Raw genomic sequence first — 21,578 nt, 5'->3', positions numbered from 1 at the left:
GTGCTCCTAGTCATGCAATCTGGAGTTGGAACACTACACAACAGTCATCTGCCTGAAATCCTTGTATGCCATGGAGTGTCTTTCAATAAACAGAAAAGGCTTGATTGAAAAACAGGTCAGGAAGAACCTAGATCTGGTAATGGAAGATAGGGAATACTAGGCATGGCATAAGATAGAGCTCTACTCCCAGAGATATTCTGACTGTGCCAGGAAAAGGAGGGTAACCTTCTATGGTCATGTAGCAAGATTGTCTCCCATCAGACTGACCAACCACCCGTTCACCTTCTGACAAAACAACAATGTCCATATTACATGGCTGATGGAGACTGAGAAGGATATGAAATAATTTGGGCTGAGGGACTTTCAAATCAGACATACTGTGAGACAGAACATGAAGAAAGTCTATGGTTTTCAGGTAAAAACTCTGAAGAAAAAGAAGAAGAAGAAAGGTACTCCCTGGACAGAGCAGAGAAAAGATACACTGGAAGATGCAACAATACAGGGCAATAATCAAAGCCTAATTGTTGAATACTTCATTTAAAAGATGATGATATTTGGAAATATAAAGCATTCCTTGACAAATAGTACTGTATAACTGAGAGTTTAAGGCATGTTAATATATAATCCATTTTACACTGAGACATTCTATAAAAGCTCCAGTCAGAAATATTTATATATAAATATTAGTGGCTACATGTCTCCTCATCTAGCACAATCAGTGTTCATGACCATTACCATATCACTCCTGGTTCACAGGATAAGTATTCTTGTTACTTTTATACAGGCATTATCTCCACCTCCTCAGGGGCAGCTTCCTGCTACAAGAATAGCATTAGTTATAATAAACTAACGTGAATTTAACCGGGCAAGTTGGCCATGCGCGTAGAGGCGCGCGGCTGTGAACTTGCATCCGGGAGATAGTAGGTTCGAATCCCACTATCGGCAGCCCTGAAAATGGTTTTCCGTGGTTTCCCATTTTCACACCAGGCAAATGCTGGGGCTGTACCTTAATTAAGGCCACGGCCGCTTCCTTCCAACTCCTAGACCTTTCCTATCCCATCGTCGCCATAAGACCTATCTGTGTCGGTGCGACGTAAAGCCCCTAGCAAAAAAAAAACAACATGAATTTATTATAGCTGATGGTGTCCCTTAGGGGACGAAACATGTACTAATATAATAAATTATAAATTGTATTGGATAGGCGGACCACTTGTTTATAATATTTAAGTTTATCTTAAATATTCTCTATTTGATATATCTCAATATGGGATTATTATTATTATTATTATTATTATTATTATTATTAGAAATGAAGCTGTTAAAGCTTATTACATGTAAAATAAAGGAGAACATGGACAATCTCCTTATCTTCATACACTACAGTTTTCACATGAATGGGCTTGCTTCTCATTAGACTGCTTGGTTGATTAAATGAGGAGAGACCAACACTTGTTCAGGGAACATTTCGTCAGATCTTCAGTCTTGGTTTGGAAAGTGTTTCATCAGTCTGTTGCTCCCTCTTCTTAAACTAAACCTGCTGTTGCATATTTTATTCTATTGTGTGTTCTTGTTCATATTTCTACCTTTCTATACATGACTGAACATTAAGTTTCCCTAGTTGTACTTAATCTTAAAACAATAGTGTGTCTAGTGTGTCTAAATTTAAGTTAAAAATATCATCTGATAACTCCCTACAGTATGTAACTCCCATGCTCTAATGATAAATAACTAATTGACTATACAGACTTCTAAGGAACTAGAATGTTAGGTTCAGTGTTTCATTGGAGGAATTGGCCAAAACGTATGCTCCAATAATGGATTCCATAATGATTTGTTAGGAAATATGGTAATGAATATAGTGTAATAAGAGAGAAGCCAGAAATAGGAAGCAAATTCTGTCAAACCTCGATATCTCGAACCTCCATTATTCAAATTTTCAGTATCTCAAAGTAACTTAAATTTCCCGGCCGTTTGTCCTATTTTTTACGTGTATTTATTTCTATATTACTCGAAATTCGGTTACACGAATTTCTCGATTTCTTGAAGTAAACATTTCCTCCCTTGAAGCAAAAAATACTCTGTAACTTGAATTTTGTGCAACATGAAGTATGCAATTCGGGATTTGTGGTTTGTGAGCAACCGTTAACAAGTACAGAAAAGGTTTACAGTGATGCTGGGAGCTAATATGACGGGAACCAAAAAACTAAAAACTTCTAACAATCTGAAAATTGGTGAAACGTGACTGTTTCTCACATGAATTAATTACCAGTCACGTTCAAAATCAACCCCCAAAGTCACAGATGACATGCTCCATTTACGAATCTCGGCTGCGTGGTGTTGACGAGAAGTTTCAGTGTGAAGGGAGGGAAAGGTTAACAGTAATAAATAGAAGAGAATAAAACACATTTTTTGGAGGTATGTTTCTTGTTTCACTACTGTGTGTACTGTATCCTGTCTTCTAAAAAAGTTACTATAATAAGGGTTATAATTAAAGTGATGCTGTAAAATTGTTTGTATATTTTTAAATACTGTTAAACATAATGTATTGAGAATAAGCCCATAGGTACATATGATTCAACTAGCTGATGCACCTGTGCTTTGCTACTGGATTCTCAAAAAAGACTGTCTTTGTGGTTTTCCTACCTGAAGTCGCCAGTAGGAATGTAGCGATTAAAAGCAATGTTATCATATAAAATACTCGATCAAATGAAAAACCACACATTTTCTCACTCTTAGCGAACGGTACTACTGTGCCGATCTAACAGTCCAGAGTTCCAGTGCTGGAATGACCAGACCGCAGACAGCCGTGAACGCTCCTCTGCCATTATTCCATTAAATATGCACACTGCTCATTCTAATCAGTGCCTCAGAGTCGGGATTAAATAGCTGGAATGCTATGATGAACCAGTTTGTTACGTATCAGTAGTATCAGAAAATTTATGAACCAGAGGAACGGCATGCTAAAGAAGAAAGTTATCTAACTCCCAGTTACTCTCCGCCAATATTCAGGCAGGCTGTTATTTTAAGTACGACCGGACGAGTTGGCCGCGCGGTTAGGGTCGAGCAGCTGTGAGCTTGCATCCGGGAGGTAGTGGGTTCTAACCCCACTGTCGACAGCCCTGAAGATGATTTTTCCGTGGTCTCCCATTTTCATACCACACAAATGCTGCGGCGGTAACTTAATTAAGGCCAGGGCCGTTTACTTCCCACTCCTAGCCCTTTGCTATCCCATCGTCGCCATGAGTCCCATCTGTGTCGGTGCGACGTGGAGCAAAATTTAAAAAATCTCGGTATACGGCAGTAATCCCATCTATCAGAGATGAGCCGCAACAGAGATACAAAGCACATCATAACAAACAATGGTCAATGTAATGTTATTCTTGATCCATGTTATGAGCTTTCTGTATTGTAGGGCTTCACATTGTTTTCTTTCGACTGTGTAATATTAGGGCGTCTTATAAAATTCATTATAGCGTAGACTGCAGTTCCTTATCCTCGACTTTACATAACGATTTTCATTCAGTTCTGTTTACCCATTTTCTCGTGGCGGCACTGAATTGGACTTTACCAAAAAAATACAATTTCATGAATATCTCCGTTATCATAGCTGGTACAGTAAAAATGGAAAAGACATAAATGATCGGAAATTTAATAATATTTAATTTAGTTAAATACTATTTGTCAACAGGACCACGAACAACACAAATATTTGATTATTCAATCTAAGGCTTTCCCCTAAACTGCCATTTCACTCAGCGTGAATAAAATTATTTATGGCCTACATTGTAGCGACTTATTCCCCGACTTTGCTTACCGATTTTCATTAATATAGGACAAATAACAAATATTTGAGAATTAAATTTTAGGCCTTCCCCTAAACTACCATTTCTCTCAGCGTGAATAAGATTATTTATGGCCTAGATTGTAGCAACTTATTCCCGGGTCTTACATACCGATTTTCATTAAATTCTCTTCAGCCTTTTTCTCGTGATGCGTGTACAGACAGACAGACAGACAGACAGACAGACAGACAGACAGACATTACGGAAAAGTTAAAAGGGCTTTCCCTTGTTACTATGGACATGGCCGATACAGAAGTACCATTATTTTCAAATTAATAGCAATGTACAGACAAAACTCTTATTTTATATATATAGATTATGTTATACATGCTTAAGATTTGTATTCTCTATATCTCAGAATTTCGATAACTCGAAATAAAATTTAGCTCCTGAGGTGATTAGATTTATCAAGGTTCGCAATCGCAAATATAAAGATAGGAACTTTCCACCTAATCAACTCATTTGTTATTTAAGTTATGTTATTTATTTCCTGGATCATCAACATGGACAATAAAGCTAATAGATAATAATATCAAGGTTCCACTGTATGTCTCTTAAAAGTACATTTTATACAGGTGGTGGTGATTATTGTTTTAAAATGAAGTACAACTAGGCAACCATCCTTTATATAACACTAATCAGAGAGAAAAAAATGAAGGGATCCGACACTTCGAAAAATGAAGACATGGGCCATAGGAAGATGAGGGCCACGAAGGGCGTGAAAATGAGACTCCCTAGGCCTCCATATGTAATGCCGCCGGGGTCGGAAAAGAAAAACGTTGACCAAGGGAGGTCAGATAGGATAGATGAAAGTGAGAAACCTGGCACAAGTAAATGGAAGCAATGTCAGGATTCAGCTGTGGGCCCTGTGGTCGCCAACCCACGCTCCAAAGTTCAGAGCCCCTGGGGCCCTTTTAGCCGCCTCTTACGACAGGCAGAGGATACCGTGGGTGTTATTCTACTGCCCCCACCTACAGGGGGACATTTTATACAGGGTTCTCACATTTCCATTCATACTCTTCATTCCCATGAAGGCAAGCATCCTGTTGTTTTGCCATTGATATTTACCAACAATTGCCTGTGCATGTTCAAAATTGCTAACTACTCCTGGATGTTAGTGATTATGTTGGAAGATAACAATATAAGATAACAAGATAATAATGTTAATCATGGTAGGAAGTGCCTCACTCCCTCTAGGCCAGGGATGGCGAACCTTTTCCAACTAGTGTGCCATTTTAAGCCTGGTTTATAATTCTCAACTGTCTACTGTGCCACTTGTTGTTTTCCTTTAAGGAATGGCTCCCGCCCCGACTTCATTACTTGTAAAAAATATATAATAAGCGGCCCATTATAACACACTTCGTCATTAAATAAAATTAGATATAAAAATCAAAAATAGTAATATTTTCAATGAAATATCATTCTCACATTTTTTTTTCTTTTTGCTATTGGCTTTACGTCGCACCGACACAGATACGTCTTATGGCGACGATGGGACAGGAAAGGGCTAGGACTGGGAAGGAAGCGGCCGTGGCCTTAATTAAGGTACAGCCCCAGCATTTGCCTGGTGTGAAAATGGGAAACCACGGAAAACTATTTTCAGGGCTGCCGACTGTGGGGCTCTAATCCACTATCTCCCGAATACCGGATACTGGCCGCACTTAAGCGACTGCAGCTATCGAGCTTGGTATTCTTACATTTTGTGTGCAACTTGTTGAATCTCAAAGTTGTGAACATTTCTTGGAAACTATTTTGTTTTGAATTTTGTAAGACGTCTACACACTTCTTACAAACACAGTACTTTTTGTCTTCAAAAGTTAATTGACCTGACCGAGCTCGATAGCTGCAGTTGCTTAAGTGCGGCCAGTATCCAGTATTCGGGAGATAGTAGGTTCGAACCCCACTGTCGGCAGCCCTGAAAATGGTTTTCCGTGGTTTCCCATTTTCACACCAGGCAAATGCTGGGGGGCTGTATCTTAATTTTGGCCACGGCCGCTTCCTTCCCACTCCTAGCCCTTTCCTGTCCCATCGTCGCCGTAAGACCTATCTGTGTCGGTGCGACGTAAAACAACTGGCAAAAAAAAAAAAAAAAAAATAAAAAAAAAAAATTAATTGACCTGTATGTTTTTATGATCTCAAACAATCTATCTGAAGTATGTCCCTTTCCTTGGAGTTCCTTATTCACATCATTGTATACTGCTGTAAAATAACTGAGAAACATTAAATTGCACAGTCAAATAGGGTCCGTGAGTTTTAGGAATTCTTCCTGTTTTTCTCTCATGAAGAAGCGAATTTCGTCCAATAGCTCAACAAACCTTTGGAGTACTTGTTAACGACTCAGCCAGTGAACATTATCGTATGTTAGTCCGCGATACTGAGATATCACTTCCTGTAACATCTTCGATAACTGGCGATTATTTAGAGCACGTGCAAGTATATATACAGTTAAACCTGCTTTATACGTAACTCTGTTCTACGTAATTCGTATTTGTACATAATTTCCTTTAGGTCCCGGCAAAATATAATTTAAAAACATGTTAATTAAATCTTATTTATACGTAATCCGTTTATACGTAATTCGCTGTTATACATATTAAGTGCCAGTGAAATATAACTGAGTTTTGTGTAATTGTAATGAGAATGTGCTTTTTAAAAAGAAACTACTGTATTTATGAAGTTTCCTCTTTGTCGGCATAGGCGGAAATAGAGCGATCGGGTTTCGGTGCTGAAACAGAGAGTTTTGCCGAGTGACATTGTTGACCCTTACTTACTGGCGGCTTAACAAAGATGAATCCCCTTCGCTCCTCCTCTACCTTCGTCGTTTTTAACGCGCTGCCAAAGATTAAGGTACATTGTAAGCAAAATGGGCTGTTTTGGTGCGTAAACAACAGAAAATACAGTAAATTTGTTTGAATATGAGAATTTCTTTCGTGGGAACAACGGAGAATAAAATGTCCACGATGCCGGTATCTGGTGTTTACTGTAGAACAGTAGTTTTGTCATTCAGTTGCTTTTGATTAGCCATGGAGAACAGAAAAGGGAAAAGTTATACGAGAAGTGGACGCTAATCCACACAAAACAAAAACTGAAATCGCTTCAGACTTAGGCATTGCTTATACCACGCTATGTACAGTCGTCAGTAAAAGAAACTCTATTTTGGATGAGTTCATAAAACTGGGTTCAAAATCAGCAAACACAGCCGTCAGCAAGAAGGATGGTACTTAGATTTGGAGAAAGCACTTTTCACGTGGTTCCAGCAAAAGCGGGCTGCAGCTCTACCAATTAGTGCAGACATGCTGAAGGCAAAGGCGATATATTTAGCTAAAATGATGAGTATCACTGCTGCTTTCAAGGCTTCATCGGGATGGTTGCAAGGATTTAAATATCGTCATGGAATTACAGGGAGAACAATTTGCAGTGACTCAAAATCTGCAGACGTCATGGTGCAACACTGGAAAGAGGAGGTTTTACCTGGTATCGTAAGCGATTATCAGCCTCCAAACATCTACAACCATGATGAGACCCGGCCTATTCTACAATCTCCTTCCTAATAAGACATTAGCTGAAAAAGGTGACTCATGCCACGGAGGAAAGAAAAGTAAAATTTGTGTAACAGTACTTCTCGCCACCAATGCAGGTTGATATGACAAACTTCCTCCACTTGTGATAAGAAAATCGAAGAATCCGAGGTGTTTTAAGGGTGCTAAAACAAAACCTAAGGAAGTTGAATCCAATGGAACAGTGGTTGAAAAAACTGGACATTAAAATGAAAAAGAAACAGAAGATCCTTCATCTTGTGGATCGATGTGCAGTACATCCACCTCAAATCGTTCTGGAGAATGTCCGAATGGAATTTTTCTCTCCTAACTGTACCGATGTTCTACAACCGCTTGATTTGGGCATCATTGCAAATTTCAAAGTGCATTATAGAAAAATGCTGATTCAACATTTAATAACACTGAGTGATGCAGGAAATGAACCTTTCTCCATTAATTTGCTACAAGCCATGAACTTTTTTTCGGCTGCCTGGAAGCAGGTGTCATCCTCCACAATCAGCAACTGTTCCTGCAAAACTGGTGTCTTACGAGAAGAGGCTGCCTCTAATTATGATTATGGGGACGAAGTTTTGTCTGGTAATTAGCTAACGCTACTGGTGGGTGTATAAAAAATAGAATTCGATACTTTTGTGCATTTCGATGACAATCTGGCTGTATGTGGAAAACTACCGGATGAAGAGATTATTGCTGATATATGCCAACAACGCGGCGGTGATGGACCAGCTACAAGCGATAGTGACATTGGAGATGGAGATAACGACTTGAATCTTGACACCTGAACTGAGTGAAGTGTTAAGTGCAATCGAAGTGTGTAGGCATCACATCAGTGCGAAAAGTTGTAGTGAAAATGCTTTGAATGCATTACCAAGTTTGCTAAAGGAGGTTTATATTCTTAATGCAAGAAAAGTGAAACAAGCCAAACTATCTGATTTCTTTAAGGCCGGGCCAAGTTCAGAATAATATTTTCTGTCTTAATGTATTTATTATTTGCAAGGATTTACACATGTAGGTCTATTCCATTGGTTTTTCAGTAAATATGTGATGTATTGCATAAGTCTGATTTCTAAGTAATTCTGAGTTACAAGTAGTTTTTTCTCTTCCCCTTGATATACGTATAAGTCAGGTTCAACTGTAGTTCAGTTTTAGTTACTGCAAGGGTACATTTTCAAATTACTCCATACCTTCTTTTGGACATAGAGCTTCCGGATGCAATATATGAGGGCGTTTTGTTTTTTCCCCCCCAACCTCCGGAGGGTTATAAATGAAAGACAAGTGTAGGTATCCAAATGAATTTATTACCAAATGTTAGGTACAAATGTGGTTACTTTTCACCATAATCACCATGAAGGTTGAGGCATTTGTCATACCTGTGGACAAGCTTTTCGATCCCCTCTGTACAGTATGTTACCACCAATGAGTTCAGATAGGCCCGAACGTTGGTTTGAGGATCTTCATCCTCCTGGAACCTCTGCCCTCCCAGCCACTTTTTCAGTCCCAGGAAGAGGTGGAAGTCACTCGGCGCTAAATCGGGACTGTGCGGTGGGTGATCAAAAACGTCCCACCGAAATACCCCCTGCAGAAGTTGTTGGGTGACACGAGCACTGTGAGGGCGTGCATTGTCATGAATGGAGAGGATTCCAGACGTGAGCATGCCTCGTCGTTTGTTCTGTATGGCCCTCTGCAGTCGTCGTAAAGTCTGGCAATAAACAGCTGCATTGATCTTAGACCCCCGTTCCATGAACTCAACAAGCAACACACCTTTTTGGTCCCAAAAGACTGTAGCCATCATCTTCCTTTCGTTGAAGGTTTGCTTAAACTTCTTCGGTTTGTTTGGTGAGTGCGTGTGCATCCATTGACGTGATTGTTGTTTTGTTTTTGTGGTGACGTACAAAACCCAAGTCTCATCACCAGTCACAATTTTATTCAACAAATCGCCAGGTGTAGCGCTGGTGTTCTGTTAGGATCTTGTAAACAGATGAGCTTGAAACTGCAGGAAATTTCTCGCACAACTCGCTTACGATAAACCTTTGGATCTTGTGAACCTCTTGGTCAGTTTCGTGAACAATGTCATCTGTAGCGACAGACTTGCGTCCTTGCCCCCCTTCGCCTTCTTTGAACTTCCTGCACCATTCACGCACAACACCATCACTCATAACATTTGAACCGTGAACTCGACTCATTCGTCAATGAATGTCAGCTGCACTATTCCCTTCTGTTTGAAGGAAACTTATTGCACTATGCACCTCACATTTGGCGGGAGCGTCAATAGTAGCGGCCATGTTTCCGTGCCAATACCTCGGCTCACACTGGTGTGAGGAAGTTGGCTGTGACCGGGTGTAGAGGGGAGCAACTTGCGCAGTCACCTTCTATGTGCGAACAGTTCCCACAGCTTGTGTGGTTCTTTACCTGCGCGATCGGAGGTTGAAATAAACCCGCCTTCGTACAATGGACTGTAAAATAGGGTGTTTAACCTTTTCTTTAAGATATTTCATAAACCCATTATGAATACCCACCATACTTGTCGAAGACAATTTTCAATAAGTCAAACCCCATTTTTCGAATAAGTTCTTACTTCACTTCATTCATTATATCATTCCTCCCTCATCACGTTTCCACAAGGAAATCGGACAAAAACAGCTAAGCTTGCTTCTAAGATCGCATTCATGCTTTCAAGACATACTGAATACATCTCGGAGTTATCCAAATCAGCTTTCAATCACTCCAAAACATCTTTACTCATTCTTATTACTCTACCCTGGACAGTATATACTGGCTAGCATTTCTTTCATTCTGTTAATTTTTTGTTAGGAAAGTATTCAAAAATGTGTCTGACTTCAATAAGAAAGCCTCCTCCAAGAACTCTTGTCAGAAAGTGGTTTTCCATGCTGTACTACGCAGTAAGGCAGATGAAAACTAGCCGTACTGATGTTGTTCATTAGCCTGAAACATGGTAGACAAGATCTAGTTTGTTTTGTTTATCAATTGATTTTTTGTGAAACAAACACTCTTCTTTCTTTTGGAATAAAACAAACATTTGAATGATTAAATGTGCGGTATACAACTATTTCCGAATACAAGGAACAAAAAGCTTTATTGTTTCTTTCTAACACTCCAAATTCACTTGTCCACTGTCCTTGAAAAATCCGGCCACTACTGTTGTTACCTTTCTGTATTTTCATCACCAAAAACATGTTTGCAAGATCCGTATACAGAACCACCAGAAAATGATATTCATTAAAGGGTTACACACTGAGAATAATTACACGGTAGTGGCTACCACACACAAGCATAAGTACGACAATACGGGTTTTATAATGAAATTCATTTTATGCAATACCGCATACAAGTCAAACTTAACTGACCGACATGGGTGAGCGGAGGGCTCACCAGCCGCTTCTGACACTTGACTTACGGACCTATCAGTGTTGCACTTTCGAATGGAACTAGAATTTATATTTTCGACATTTGTTTCTTACACATGGAACATTATGACTATACGATGCATGACATGTATAGTCTGTAGTGCAAGAAGTGTATAAAAATGTTAATATGTTCATGTGGTGTGACACCGAAGTCGTCTTTGCGTGTCACCTAGTGATTCACGTGGCATAGGTTTGCCATCCCTGCTCGAGGGCATATACACATGTTTTATTCTGTGAAACATTTTTCCTGGAGACTTTTAAATGCAACTCTACATGGTGTATATATGGACGTAAATTCATGTGCAACATGTTTGAGGGAGTTTTTGAATGTTCAATCTTTAAAATAGTTGTATTCTGAGAAAAGATGTAAAATATTTCCTTCATCTGAATGTTCCTTAACTTAGCTCTTAATTACTTTCAGGGCTGGCTTTGAGATGTTCTTTTAGCTCATATTTAATATGTTTAGCTCGTATATTCATCAGTTTAAATCTTTTTTTAAACTACGATAGCATTACCAATTGATCAGTTTAAAAAGATAATAGAATATCTCTTCTGGAAATGGTTATTTTGCTTGAAAATTTCCATTTCCATAAACAAAAGCATGAGTTTACTTCATTCTAAAGCAGAATCCAAAATTTATTGAAAGCTATTCATAAGACTAAAATAGAACCTAGGTAGAGAGGGTAAGTACTTGAATCTAACCTTCTGAAACTGTGGGTGGGTGAGCAAGTGCTTTTGCTTCTTGCCTTTAAATCCTGCTTCTATTGAAATCTCAGTTCCTAATAAGGGCATTCATTACTTAAACAAAAAACAAAACAAAAAAAAACACACCCCTTTTGAACTCCTAAATTCATTACTGTAAAATGGGGCGAATCCGATCACAAGGCGTGAATTCGATCATTTACCTATTTTTCAACAATAGGAAATGTTGGTGTAGTACCGTAACAACAGTCCCGTAGCTGATCGCTGTTTTGAGTCGTAGACGAACTGGTCTATAGTAATGGTAAATTGCAGTGCACAGTACCAATAACTGCCATTATCAGCAGATGGTGTGGGTTGGCGACCATAAGGCACTTAGCTGGGTCCTGACATTGTTTCAACTTATTTGTACCAGAAACCTCACTTTCATCTATCCTATCCGACCACCCTTGGTCAACTCTTGTTCTTTTTTGACCCCAACAGTATTAGAGCATTTGCGGCCTAGGGAGTTATTCATTTTCATGCCCTTCATGGTTCTTGCTTTTCTTTGGCCGATACCTTCATTTTTTGAAGTGTCCAATCCCTTCAGTTTTTTCTCCTCTGATTAGTGTTAATAGACAGTGGTTGCCCAGTTGTACTTCTTAAAAGTAATCACCACCATAACTGTCAGTAGATGATTTTTGTGTGTGCCGCACTCGTTAAGTAAAGCATCAGTCAGAAAACTTCTGTTGCCAACATGTATCTCAGTTGCAGAATTAAGTTATGTTGTTTTTACTGCCATACGACCATCTTAAATACTACTCTTTATTTTCATGTCCGTATGTAATTATAATATTTCAGTTTTATAAAGTGAATCCGATGATGCAAGTTTATAAGGAGATTCTGAGACGAACTCCGAAAATCTGTATCCTAGTTACAACCTTTCAAACAATTTGTGCTTTTTCTTTTTTTCCAGACAAAGTAAACATTAATCTCAGCACCTTCCTTTCTCAAAAATGTAATTTCATATTTATCATCCTCAATGCTGCCAGCAAAATATAAATTTCTAACCCTCTTTTTTTTGTGGAGACATTCCTAATGGAAGACTTACGATTGAAATTTGACCTGCTAGCTACATTTTGCTGGATGAGACTACTACAAGAAAGAGAGGAAAACCATAAGGATATTTGACTGGAATTCTGTTCAACAGAGGCAGTGACGAAGCAGTCTTGGACAGGCACAGATCAAGAACTCTGACATTTTGTGAACTCTTTGGCAGTATATGGCTATCACTACAAAATCTGCAGGAGGAAAGGGCACCACCAACCTGACTGAGGCAGTATCTGTAAACTGTGTGCCCTTCTGTGAGAGATAGCACGTTCTCAAATGTTGAAAAAGGGATAAACCAGTTATCCAGTTTATCAAAGATTAAAACTGTAATAATGTACCTACACAGTTTTGTGTATTTCAGTAATAATAATAATAATAATAATAATAATAATAATAATAATAATAATGATGATGATAATACACTTTTTGTGGGAAATTTTACGGTGGTGAAATACAATTCTCCATTCTTTTTCCTCCTTTTCTGCTCCATTACTTTTATTTGCCTTGTGCTCCTCTGCATCATGGTTAGGTAACATGGAGATAGAAAGATGTTATTTTATTAACTTCCCTAATTATAGAGTTGCGACTAGGACAACCTATACTTCATGTTTTTCAATACAAAACCTACCATCACTGTTTAACAGGTTATAAAAAAAATACTATGTAATAAATCATATCAGCGTGGAATATGAAATGTCTTTCACACAGTACAAAAAGGAACTAAGAAGCAAAATGTGCACACACGATGCTATTTACTATATAAAAGGTTTCTTAAAATTAATATTGAACCGCAGACGGCAGCTACCACTATGTTTCTCATCAGATGTTTTTCTAAATCTAATGTAGTCCAAAACTGTGATAAGAATTCAGGAATTGTTCCCCAGGCTCCCACCATCAAGCCTGTGACTGATATATTTTGCAGTCCATATTTTTATTTATAATACGTATGTAGGTTCATAAATGCTCTTCTCTAAATCCACTTCTTCCGGTTGACCAGAATGCAATTCAAATATATTTAATGCCATAAATTATTATGATAGTGAGTAAATCATCTGTAACATTTTCCCACTTGGAACTTGTGTAATTTAGGATTTTTTCTTCTTCTGGGAATCCTTCGTAATTCAAGTGTTTTGTGTAACACTATTGTTAGAGTTAAGGGTGTGTTACTATTTTTATAAATTAAGACTGTAATAAGATTTGATACACAGTGATAAATACTTAACATATGTTAAAGAAACTAAAAAAATAGCGATCAGATTCACACATTGGTGTATTGATTCCGTTCATATATGCAAGATAAGTTAGTGATTGTATTCAACCCACCTTGTGAGTTGAAACCAATCAACAATTAAATAGGCTAATAGGTGAAAATACCAATAAAATATGAATTAATTTGTGGGTCTGACGACATCAAAGTTGAATAGTACGAGTTTTAAATTTACATTGCGATCTAACTGCAATGAATGGAATACTTTTTCCCAGTTTTTGATTGGATACACTCCAGGAGACACTATAGTACCAGAATTTTACACAGAAAAGGATTCCATTGATGTATTCATAAATCTGTTGACACCGGTCTCTAGCAATTAAACAGCCTTAAAAATGAGGTGCGGCAATTAAATAACAAGACTGATGTGAAAAATGTGATTTATTCCAAACAAAATTACAATACACTTTTATCTCCTTCAACATACTCCCCTCCCCTATCTATACACCGTTGCATACGTGCCTTCCACTGTTCGAAGCAATGCTGTAGGTCATCCTTTGTCACCCGGCGCAACAACTCTGCCGTTTTTACTTTTACATGTTCCACAGACTGAAAATGTGTTCCCTTCAATACACTTTTCACTTTTGGGAAGAGATAAGTCACATGGAGCAAGATCAGGCGAATACGGAGGATGTTCTAGCACAGGAATGCACTTGTCAGCTAAAAGCTGCTTCACAGACAGGACATTGTGTGCTGGTGCGTTGTCTTGGTGAAGAATCCATGAGCCGTTCTTCCATGCATCTGGCCTTTTCTTCCTTACTCTTTCCCTTAGCTTGATTAGGACATTTTTATAGTATTGACATCGGTCTTTCCGCACAACTTAGTTGACTTTCTGGATGTTTCCTTCACTTCTGACAGTCGCAGATCGTCCGGGACGTTCATCCTCTTCAACCTCTTCCCAACCTTCACAAAACCGTTTGTGGTGCTCAAACACTCGTGCACGTGACATAGCATAGTCGCCAAACACCTCCTTTAACATTTGAAAACATTCCGTGGGTGATTTCTTTAACTTCACTAGGAATTTCAGGTTAATGCGCTGCTCGAGTTTTATGTCCACCATGATCGCGGCACGACTACACAACAGCGTCCGCTACAACCAAGTCTCAAAAGCAAACTAAAGCAGGTAAAACGAAACGAAGTGTGGTTGCTCAGGAAGGATCAAGGTCAACTACGTTCCAATGACAACCTCCCACCATACGACCACGGAGTAGGAGGGGCGCAGTCTTGTTATTTAATTGCCGCACCTCGTACAGACTAACTGCTCTGGGCTTCACTTCTGCTACTTTGAGCACAGACAGTCTCAGTGGCTTCATTGGAGTGTGTTATGTACATTTTTAATGGACCAAGTATCAAAATTCCAAACATTTACATATTATAAAATAAAATCCCTGTTACATTATGTGTCTGTGCAGACACAAGAACCTCCAAACAGATTTGATGCAGTTACCAACATTGTATAGAGCATTATTTAGATATGAAAGTAAACCATTAATCTACAACGAAAGGGAGCCAGAGAGTGGCGAATTTTAGTGAAGGAAGTCCAAGGATAGTGGCTTTGGTTTACGCTGCTTATACCATCGATAGACTTGATTTAAGAGTGGAAGAGTTGTTGAACATAAAATGTTCTACAAAGAAGTTTGGGATATATCCCTATCTATAAAAGGTAACCATAAAGAAGTTTTTTTTTATGTTGCTTGCAGTAACAAGTCAGTCTTAAAATTAGAAAATATATTTTGAGACTAATCATGTAATCCTTACCAAATAAATTATTTATTCACCTCAATAATCCTATCAATGTAAAAATATCCTTGACTGTATATAATTTTCATGAATGGCTTAGGGAGTTATTGTCATTTTAGTGAAACGAAAGTACAGCAATGATTTTAATGTTGAACAGGGAGCAATGAACGAGTTAATAGACAGGCAGACAGAAGGGCCATGGAAAGATGTTCCACTGAATACCGTTCACATATCAGGGGGAAGAAAAGTAATGTCATCTACAAGGAAACGTCACCATCACTGTAAATTCAAAATTGCTTCTGTGTGAACCTGGGATGGGCCACTAGTTCTTAAGAATGTAGGAAATGTAAGGAGAATCTGAAAATGATCTCTGCAATTATACATAACGTCCAGTTTAGTGTGCTCTTACCTGATTGAAGTGCCTTCAAACACTAAATGTGCTTCTGGCATGAGTGATTTATATGGACCTAGATCTCGATATTTGGTAATCAGGCAGTCGTAATATTTATTCCATCTCTTTTTCCAGTATGCTATCTTCTGCTGATCTCCATTAGGATATTCAGGACTTTCATCGATTCGAAAGTCTAATAACTTGTCCCCCTTTTTCCCTGTAATAAAACTCTTGATTTTGCTCCCAATACTGTTGGATGATATAGTTTTACAGTTGATTAAACATAAGAACACAAAGATCTGTTGAGCATTCATGTTCAGTGAAGAGTGCAGTTACCATACTTGATACAGTTCTTATAAGTCTTCCTCATCTTCTTTCTCATCTTTTTAAATATGAAGCCTTCACAATTCTGACACAGGTATATTGTAATCAAGAGAAGCACCAATAGAGATATTCTTATCATCAATTTTTTGAACATATTTAAATTGCTTCCCGCACCATTACCATAGTAATGGTTATTGAGCAGTTGCTAAGTAACTGACAGTAATCTTACATTATCAGAGAATGATGCTTAGAAACTGTGTGCTTATTTCTCCATCAGGCACAATGTATATGAGAGATAATTTTCCTGTGTTTTTCAACACACTGACTTAACCACTGAAATGGCTCCAACATTAAGACCTTCTTAAAACCCACTGTAACATATCCTGGTTCATTATTGGACACCTGCCTGTTATTTTTGTTTCATTATTAAGCAAAGATGTCTGAGATACATGCACCCATGCACAGACCTCATTGAAATATGCTGTTAATTGTAATGATATTTATTTACCCATATATGGTGCAATATAATATTAGTTCCTTTTCCTTTGTTATTGCATGATCGTAACAATTTATTTCTTGTGATGTATGCACTTACCAGTTTAATATATACTGATAAGCCTTGATGGTTTTCAGAGATATTTGGCTGTGTAGACATTTTAAATGTGTCAGTATTTCAACTACTCAATGGTAGCATTTGTCAAGATGAAATGACACAAGCTGGTGAGTGCCCATACTTTCATAGCATCTGAAGGCTAGGTGGTAGCACCACCACGGACTCCCCTCCCTCACCCCGTCTCTGGTTGACAGTATTACCTAGGCCCATATGTTGTGTCAAAGTGCATACAGTCTTCTGTCGCCTGGCAGCGAGTAACGGTAAACACTGCTTACTTGTAGGCCTTCTTTTTTCTTTTTTTCTTTTTTTTTTCTGTTGAAACAGTTGTCATGCTTCATTATCCCCACAGCTTCTTAGCAGAGGTGAGGATGATATTGACGGGTGGTAGCCAGAACGGTAGTTTCCTCAAATTTCATTTCGTGATTGGGGCAGGGGTTGCTCTGCCACTACAGATTTTTATGGTTAATGAGACAACAGTGATGCTTACATTCTTTCAGCTTGGTGTTAATGCTCCATCTTGTGGTCCTGATACAAACTTTCCTGCACAGACAGGGTATACAGTACATGCCTTGCACTCTTGAGGGTTCGTGGCTGATTTTAACTGCTGGGGTATGTTCGTCGTCGTCGTTGTTGCTGTTGTTAAGGTGGTATTGATGTGATGCTTTAAAACCTTGCCAATCCTTCCCTTAATCACTGGGATGTATGGAAGGAATGCCTTTCTCTTATGTGTGTCTTATTTCTTCTGACATTTTGGAAGAGAGACTACAGCACTCTTGATCTTAGTTCTGGTGTGTCCATTAGCTTGTAAAGCCAAGAAGAGATGCTCCACTTAACTCTGGTACAGATCTAGCTCATATAATTTAATTGACAAAGTTTTAATCCACTTACTCAATGGTATACAATAATTGTAATGCCTGTGTATACATTACAGTGTATTAGGGGACTAGTTTCGATCCTTTGGGTCATCATCAGCCTAAACAAGATTCACTTTTTGTATGTTGAAATTCAAGAACAGTAATTTGTCATAAATTGATAAAATTAATCAAATGAGCAAAATGTGTAATGTATATAAAATGTTGAAATGCATGAAATGTTATGTGAGATAAAATTATATCATGGTACTGATCAGTTGTGAAATGTTCAAGTTTACATATTGCAGTGAGACTATAAATATAGTACCACATTGATTATTTACAATAATGGTTGAAATATTGCACTTTATACATTAAAATTGCCTAGTGATAAGGTATAAAATGCTGGTCTGAATATAAAGTCCAGATGCTTCTAGTGAATTCCATTGTTCCATTATGTCTTCTGTCAAATATTGAATATATTTTATGTACAACATTGACGCAGAGGGTATCTATCTTGCTTAAAGTCCAGTGTTTATGATTCAGAAAATGTACGCAGGTTGAATATAAGACTTCTTACCATACAAAGAGTTCTGCATATGATGAGAGGTGAAATTCCCAATCCAAGATGAAACCAATGGAACCTGATAATGAGAATAGAAAATTAAATTAACGCAAGGTTCTTTAAGAAAGGGAGGAAAACGAAGAAAAAGAAAAAGAGACCTTATGTGGCAATGTGATCGACCTGACCGGTAGTGTGCAACTGTGTGAAGACTATGTTGGCTTGTTCAAACATCGTCCTCATCATCGCCCATTCCTGTTTAGGGACAGTGGCCAGTATGTGTTGATTTCCTGTGTGCAGTGTGGGCTAGATGGCAGCCTTCCCTCTCCACAAGCATGTCCAAGAATGGACTCGCTCTCCATTGTGAATTGGACTTTTGTTGGGTTCTGTTGAGATGCTTTAGAAACTTGAGCAATTTACCTTCCCCTTGTGACCATAGGATGAAGTTGTCATTTACTTAGCGGTACCATCTGGTGGGCTTTTGTATCGCTACCTCTAGTGCGAACTTCTTGAATTTTTCTACGTAGAAATTGGCGGCAACTAGACTTATGGGGCTCTGCATCGTGACCTTGTTAGTTAATTCAAAACATCTGCTATCTCAGTGGAAGTATGTGGCTCGTAAGCATGGTTGAAGTGAACTGTGATGCCAGAAGGAAAAATTTTAACTAGAAGTGAAATTCTAACTTCAAGCAGCATGTTGGTGAAGAGGGACACTACATCAAAACTGATCATGTGCCATTAACATTTATCACCTCTAGCAGTTTGACAAAATGTTCTGAGTTCCTAATATGAGACTTTATTTGCCTGATGTTTCCCCAAAGCAGTGTAGCCAGAGTGTTAGTAGGAATGCCCATTGTACTGACAGTGGGGCATAATGAAACATGAGCTTTTTGAATCTTGGGGAGACCCTACAGGTGGTGGTGGTGGTGGTGGTGGTGGTGGTGGTAGTAGTAGTAGTAAGTTTAGTAAGTGGTAATGCCTTCTGTTGAGTGAGACCCCTCTTCTCACATCCTGAGACAGACTAAAGAGCTGATCAAAAGATATTCTCTCAGGGAAGCCACAGTCCTAAGACTTGCTTCTAATCACAGAAATATTAAAATCTGGCAACAAATCAATAGATAATCTTTTCTCAGTGGATGGAGCTGGTTGTGATAGTTTTTCCAGTACCGTTACTGAGAAAAGGTGTTTGTTTCTTATGGAAGCTGTACAATTTGACAACCCAGAAGAGAGGGAAGATAGAAAAAGAAAATATGCAACAGCCTCAGCACATCAGTAGAATTTTCAACAGAGTTATTGATAACTGCCAGTAGTGTTGTTTTCTGGGCTATACTGTGCATTTTGATAAGATTCTTGTCTTCCCATGGCTGATGTGTATTTCAGATGTACATGCTAAGAAAAATAGAGTTAGTGTATGACAGATACCAGTACCTAGTACAAATGAAATGTTTTACATTTATTCAGGGAAAGGCATGATGGACAAAAACCCTCCACAGAAGAACAAAAATTCAATATTCCCACTCAGCTTGCCAAACCAGTCCAGTACTCACTGACGTATAACTATAGACAATTGGTTTAACTTGATTGAACTTGAGTTTCTGAGAAGAGAACTTACATTTGTTGAAATAATGAAAGAATAATATGGAGATCTCGCCTCACTTTTAACCAAACAAGACTTCTGTAGGGAAGTCTTCTCTTTATGATTTTGCAGACAACTCACCACTATTTTCTTGCATATCAAAGAAGCCAAAAGCAGCGATTTTGATATCTTCTATGCAACCATACTTCATTTCTTGACCAGCGATGTCATTTGTGTCACTTATGCATACTATTTATTACCACTTCTAGCTGACAAGTAAGAATATTAGTAGCGTATTTTAGTATTAGTGTCCTCATAACTAAAAGGGTAAATATGTCTTATCCCCTTATAGAATGCCTGATGTCTGGGGCTAGTTTTTTGTTCTTCAGTGGTGCATCCCAGATCAATGAAATAGTGTCGAAGTGCATATGTACGTTCTTCTATAATGCATTCAGTAGCGCTGAATATACGCTCATATGATGCTCTGGATGGAGGAATGACAAAGCATTATCGAACTAGGTTTGCCATCATTGGCAGAGGTTAGTATGCTCCTTCCACTACTCAAGAGCTACACATTCCATTGTCTTGTCAGTTAACATATGATACTTTGTCACCTCAGTCACAGTATCCGTCTTCATTTGACTGACGATGCATTTATTGAAAGTTCTTTACGCCATTGTAAGTGTTTGTGTAAAATATATTTCAAGATGATGATACCAGAGTATGATAAACGTACTCACCAAGTCCCACTAAATTTAATGCAGGGAAAATGGGAATATCCTAGGGAAAATGCAGGAAAAATACTCAGCCTTCGGAGTCTACGATTGCCAAGACTCAAAAAATGTTGAATGTTAAGTCGCCCATAAGAGTTTAATTCAGCCAATCGAGATGATGTTCCCCACTCATCTTTTGTAGTATGCAGTGAACTGCTTCCAGCTGGAAATGCAAAGAATGAGTCATATAAACTTAGAGTTCCATCACGATCCAGCATGATGTTCCATTATATAAGGAAGTTGGGTGACAAGACCAGATCTCTTTGATATACTATCTTTACGGTCTAGTTGACGACGTTCTTCATGCTGGGAAGAATCTCTACCAAGTACATGTCTTGAAATGTATTCTGCAGTAATGTGTTGGGATGTATAGTGCAGTTGTTATGCTTGTTATTTTCTTAACACCTTGATGATATTGCTCCCTTGATTGGTCATAAAACATAATTTTCACAGTCACCTGCTGAAATACTAATGGCCGCCAGCCATTTGAATACCCTATTTTGTATGTTTTTCCCAATGTTTTATCACGCAGGAATCAGCAGTTAAATAACACCTTGCTGATTTACTTCCCAGTCTTTAAGGTACTGAAAGTTAAGCTGGCGTTCACATGTAAAATTTAACTTTATTTTAAATTTTTTTTGTACCTGTAAGGTTCTTCAGTCTGTCAAAACTGATTTAGTACAAAAGTTTAAGAAAATGCTTGAAAAAGAAAACATTTATTAACATATTATATCTGAAAAAAGATACCGTTAATTAAAAATGATGTAGCCAAAAAAGACAGGCCTTCTCTTGGAACAATACTTGCACAAAAGTAATTCAAGATTCAAGATACCCTTCTCCCTTAATCTCGAAAATCATAGATTAGGGAGAGG

At 38.3% G+C, this 21,578-nt stretch overlaps 2 protein-coding genes across 3 annotated transcripts in view; one reads left to right on the top strand and one right to left on the bottom strand.

The window, feature by feature from the left end:
• LOC136872112 (Ig-like V-type domain-containing protein FAM187A) overlaps nt 1-16,321 on the bottom strand; it is a 73,254-nt gene extending 56,933 nt beyond the window's left edge. Inside the window, exon 1 of the mRNA XM_067145958.2 lies at nt 16,026-16,321. Coding sequence (XP_067002059.2) covers nt 16,026-16,321 — 296 coding nt within the window. The remainder of the gene's footprint in view (nt 1-16,025) is intronic.
• The window catches only part of Eps-15 (Epidermal growth factor receptor pathway substrate clone 15), a 555,588-nt gene that overhangs the window by 264,434 nt on the left and 269,576 nt on the right, over nt 1-21,578 (top strand). The window lies entirely within an intron of this gene.

The sequence above is a fragment of the Anabrus simplex genome, chromosome 4 (genome assembly GCF_040414725.1).
Source record: "Anabrus simplex isolate iqAnaSimp1 chromosome 4, ASM4041472v1, whole genome shotgun sequence".
Taxonomy (NCBI): Eukaryota; Metazoa; Arthropoda; class Insecta; order Orthoptera; family Tettigoniidae; genus Anabrus; species Anabrus simplex.
This window is presented reverse-complemented; position numbering and strand designations above follow the sequence as displayed.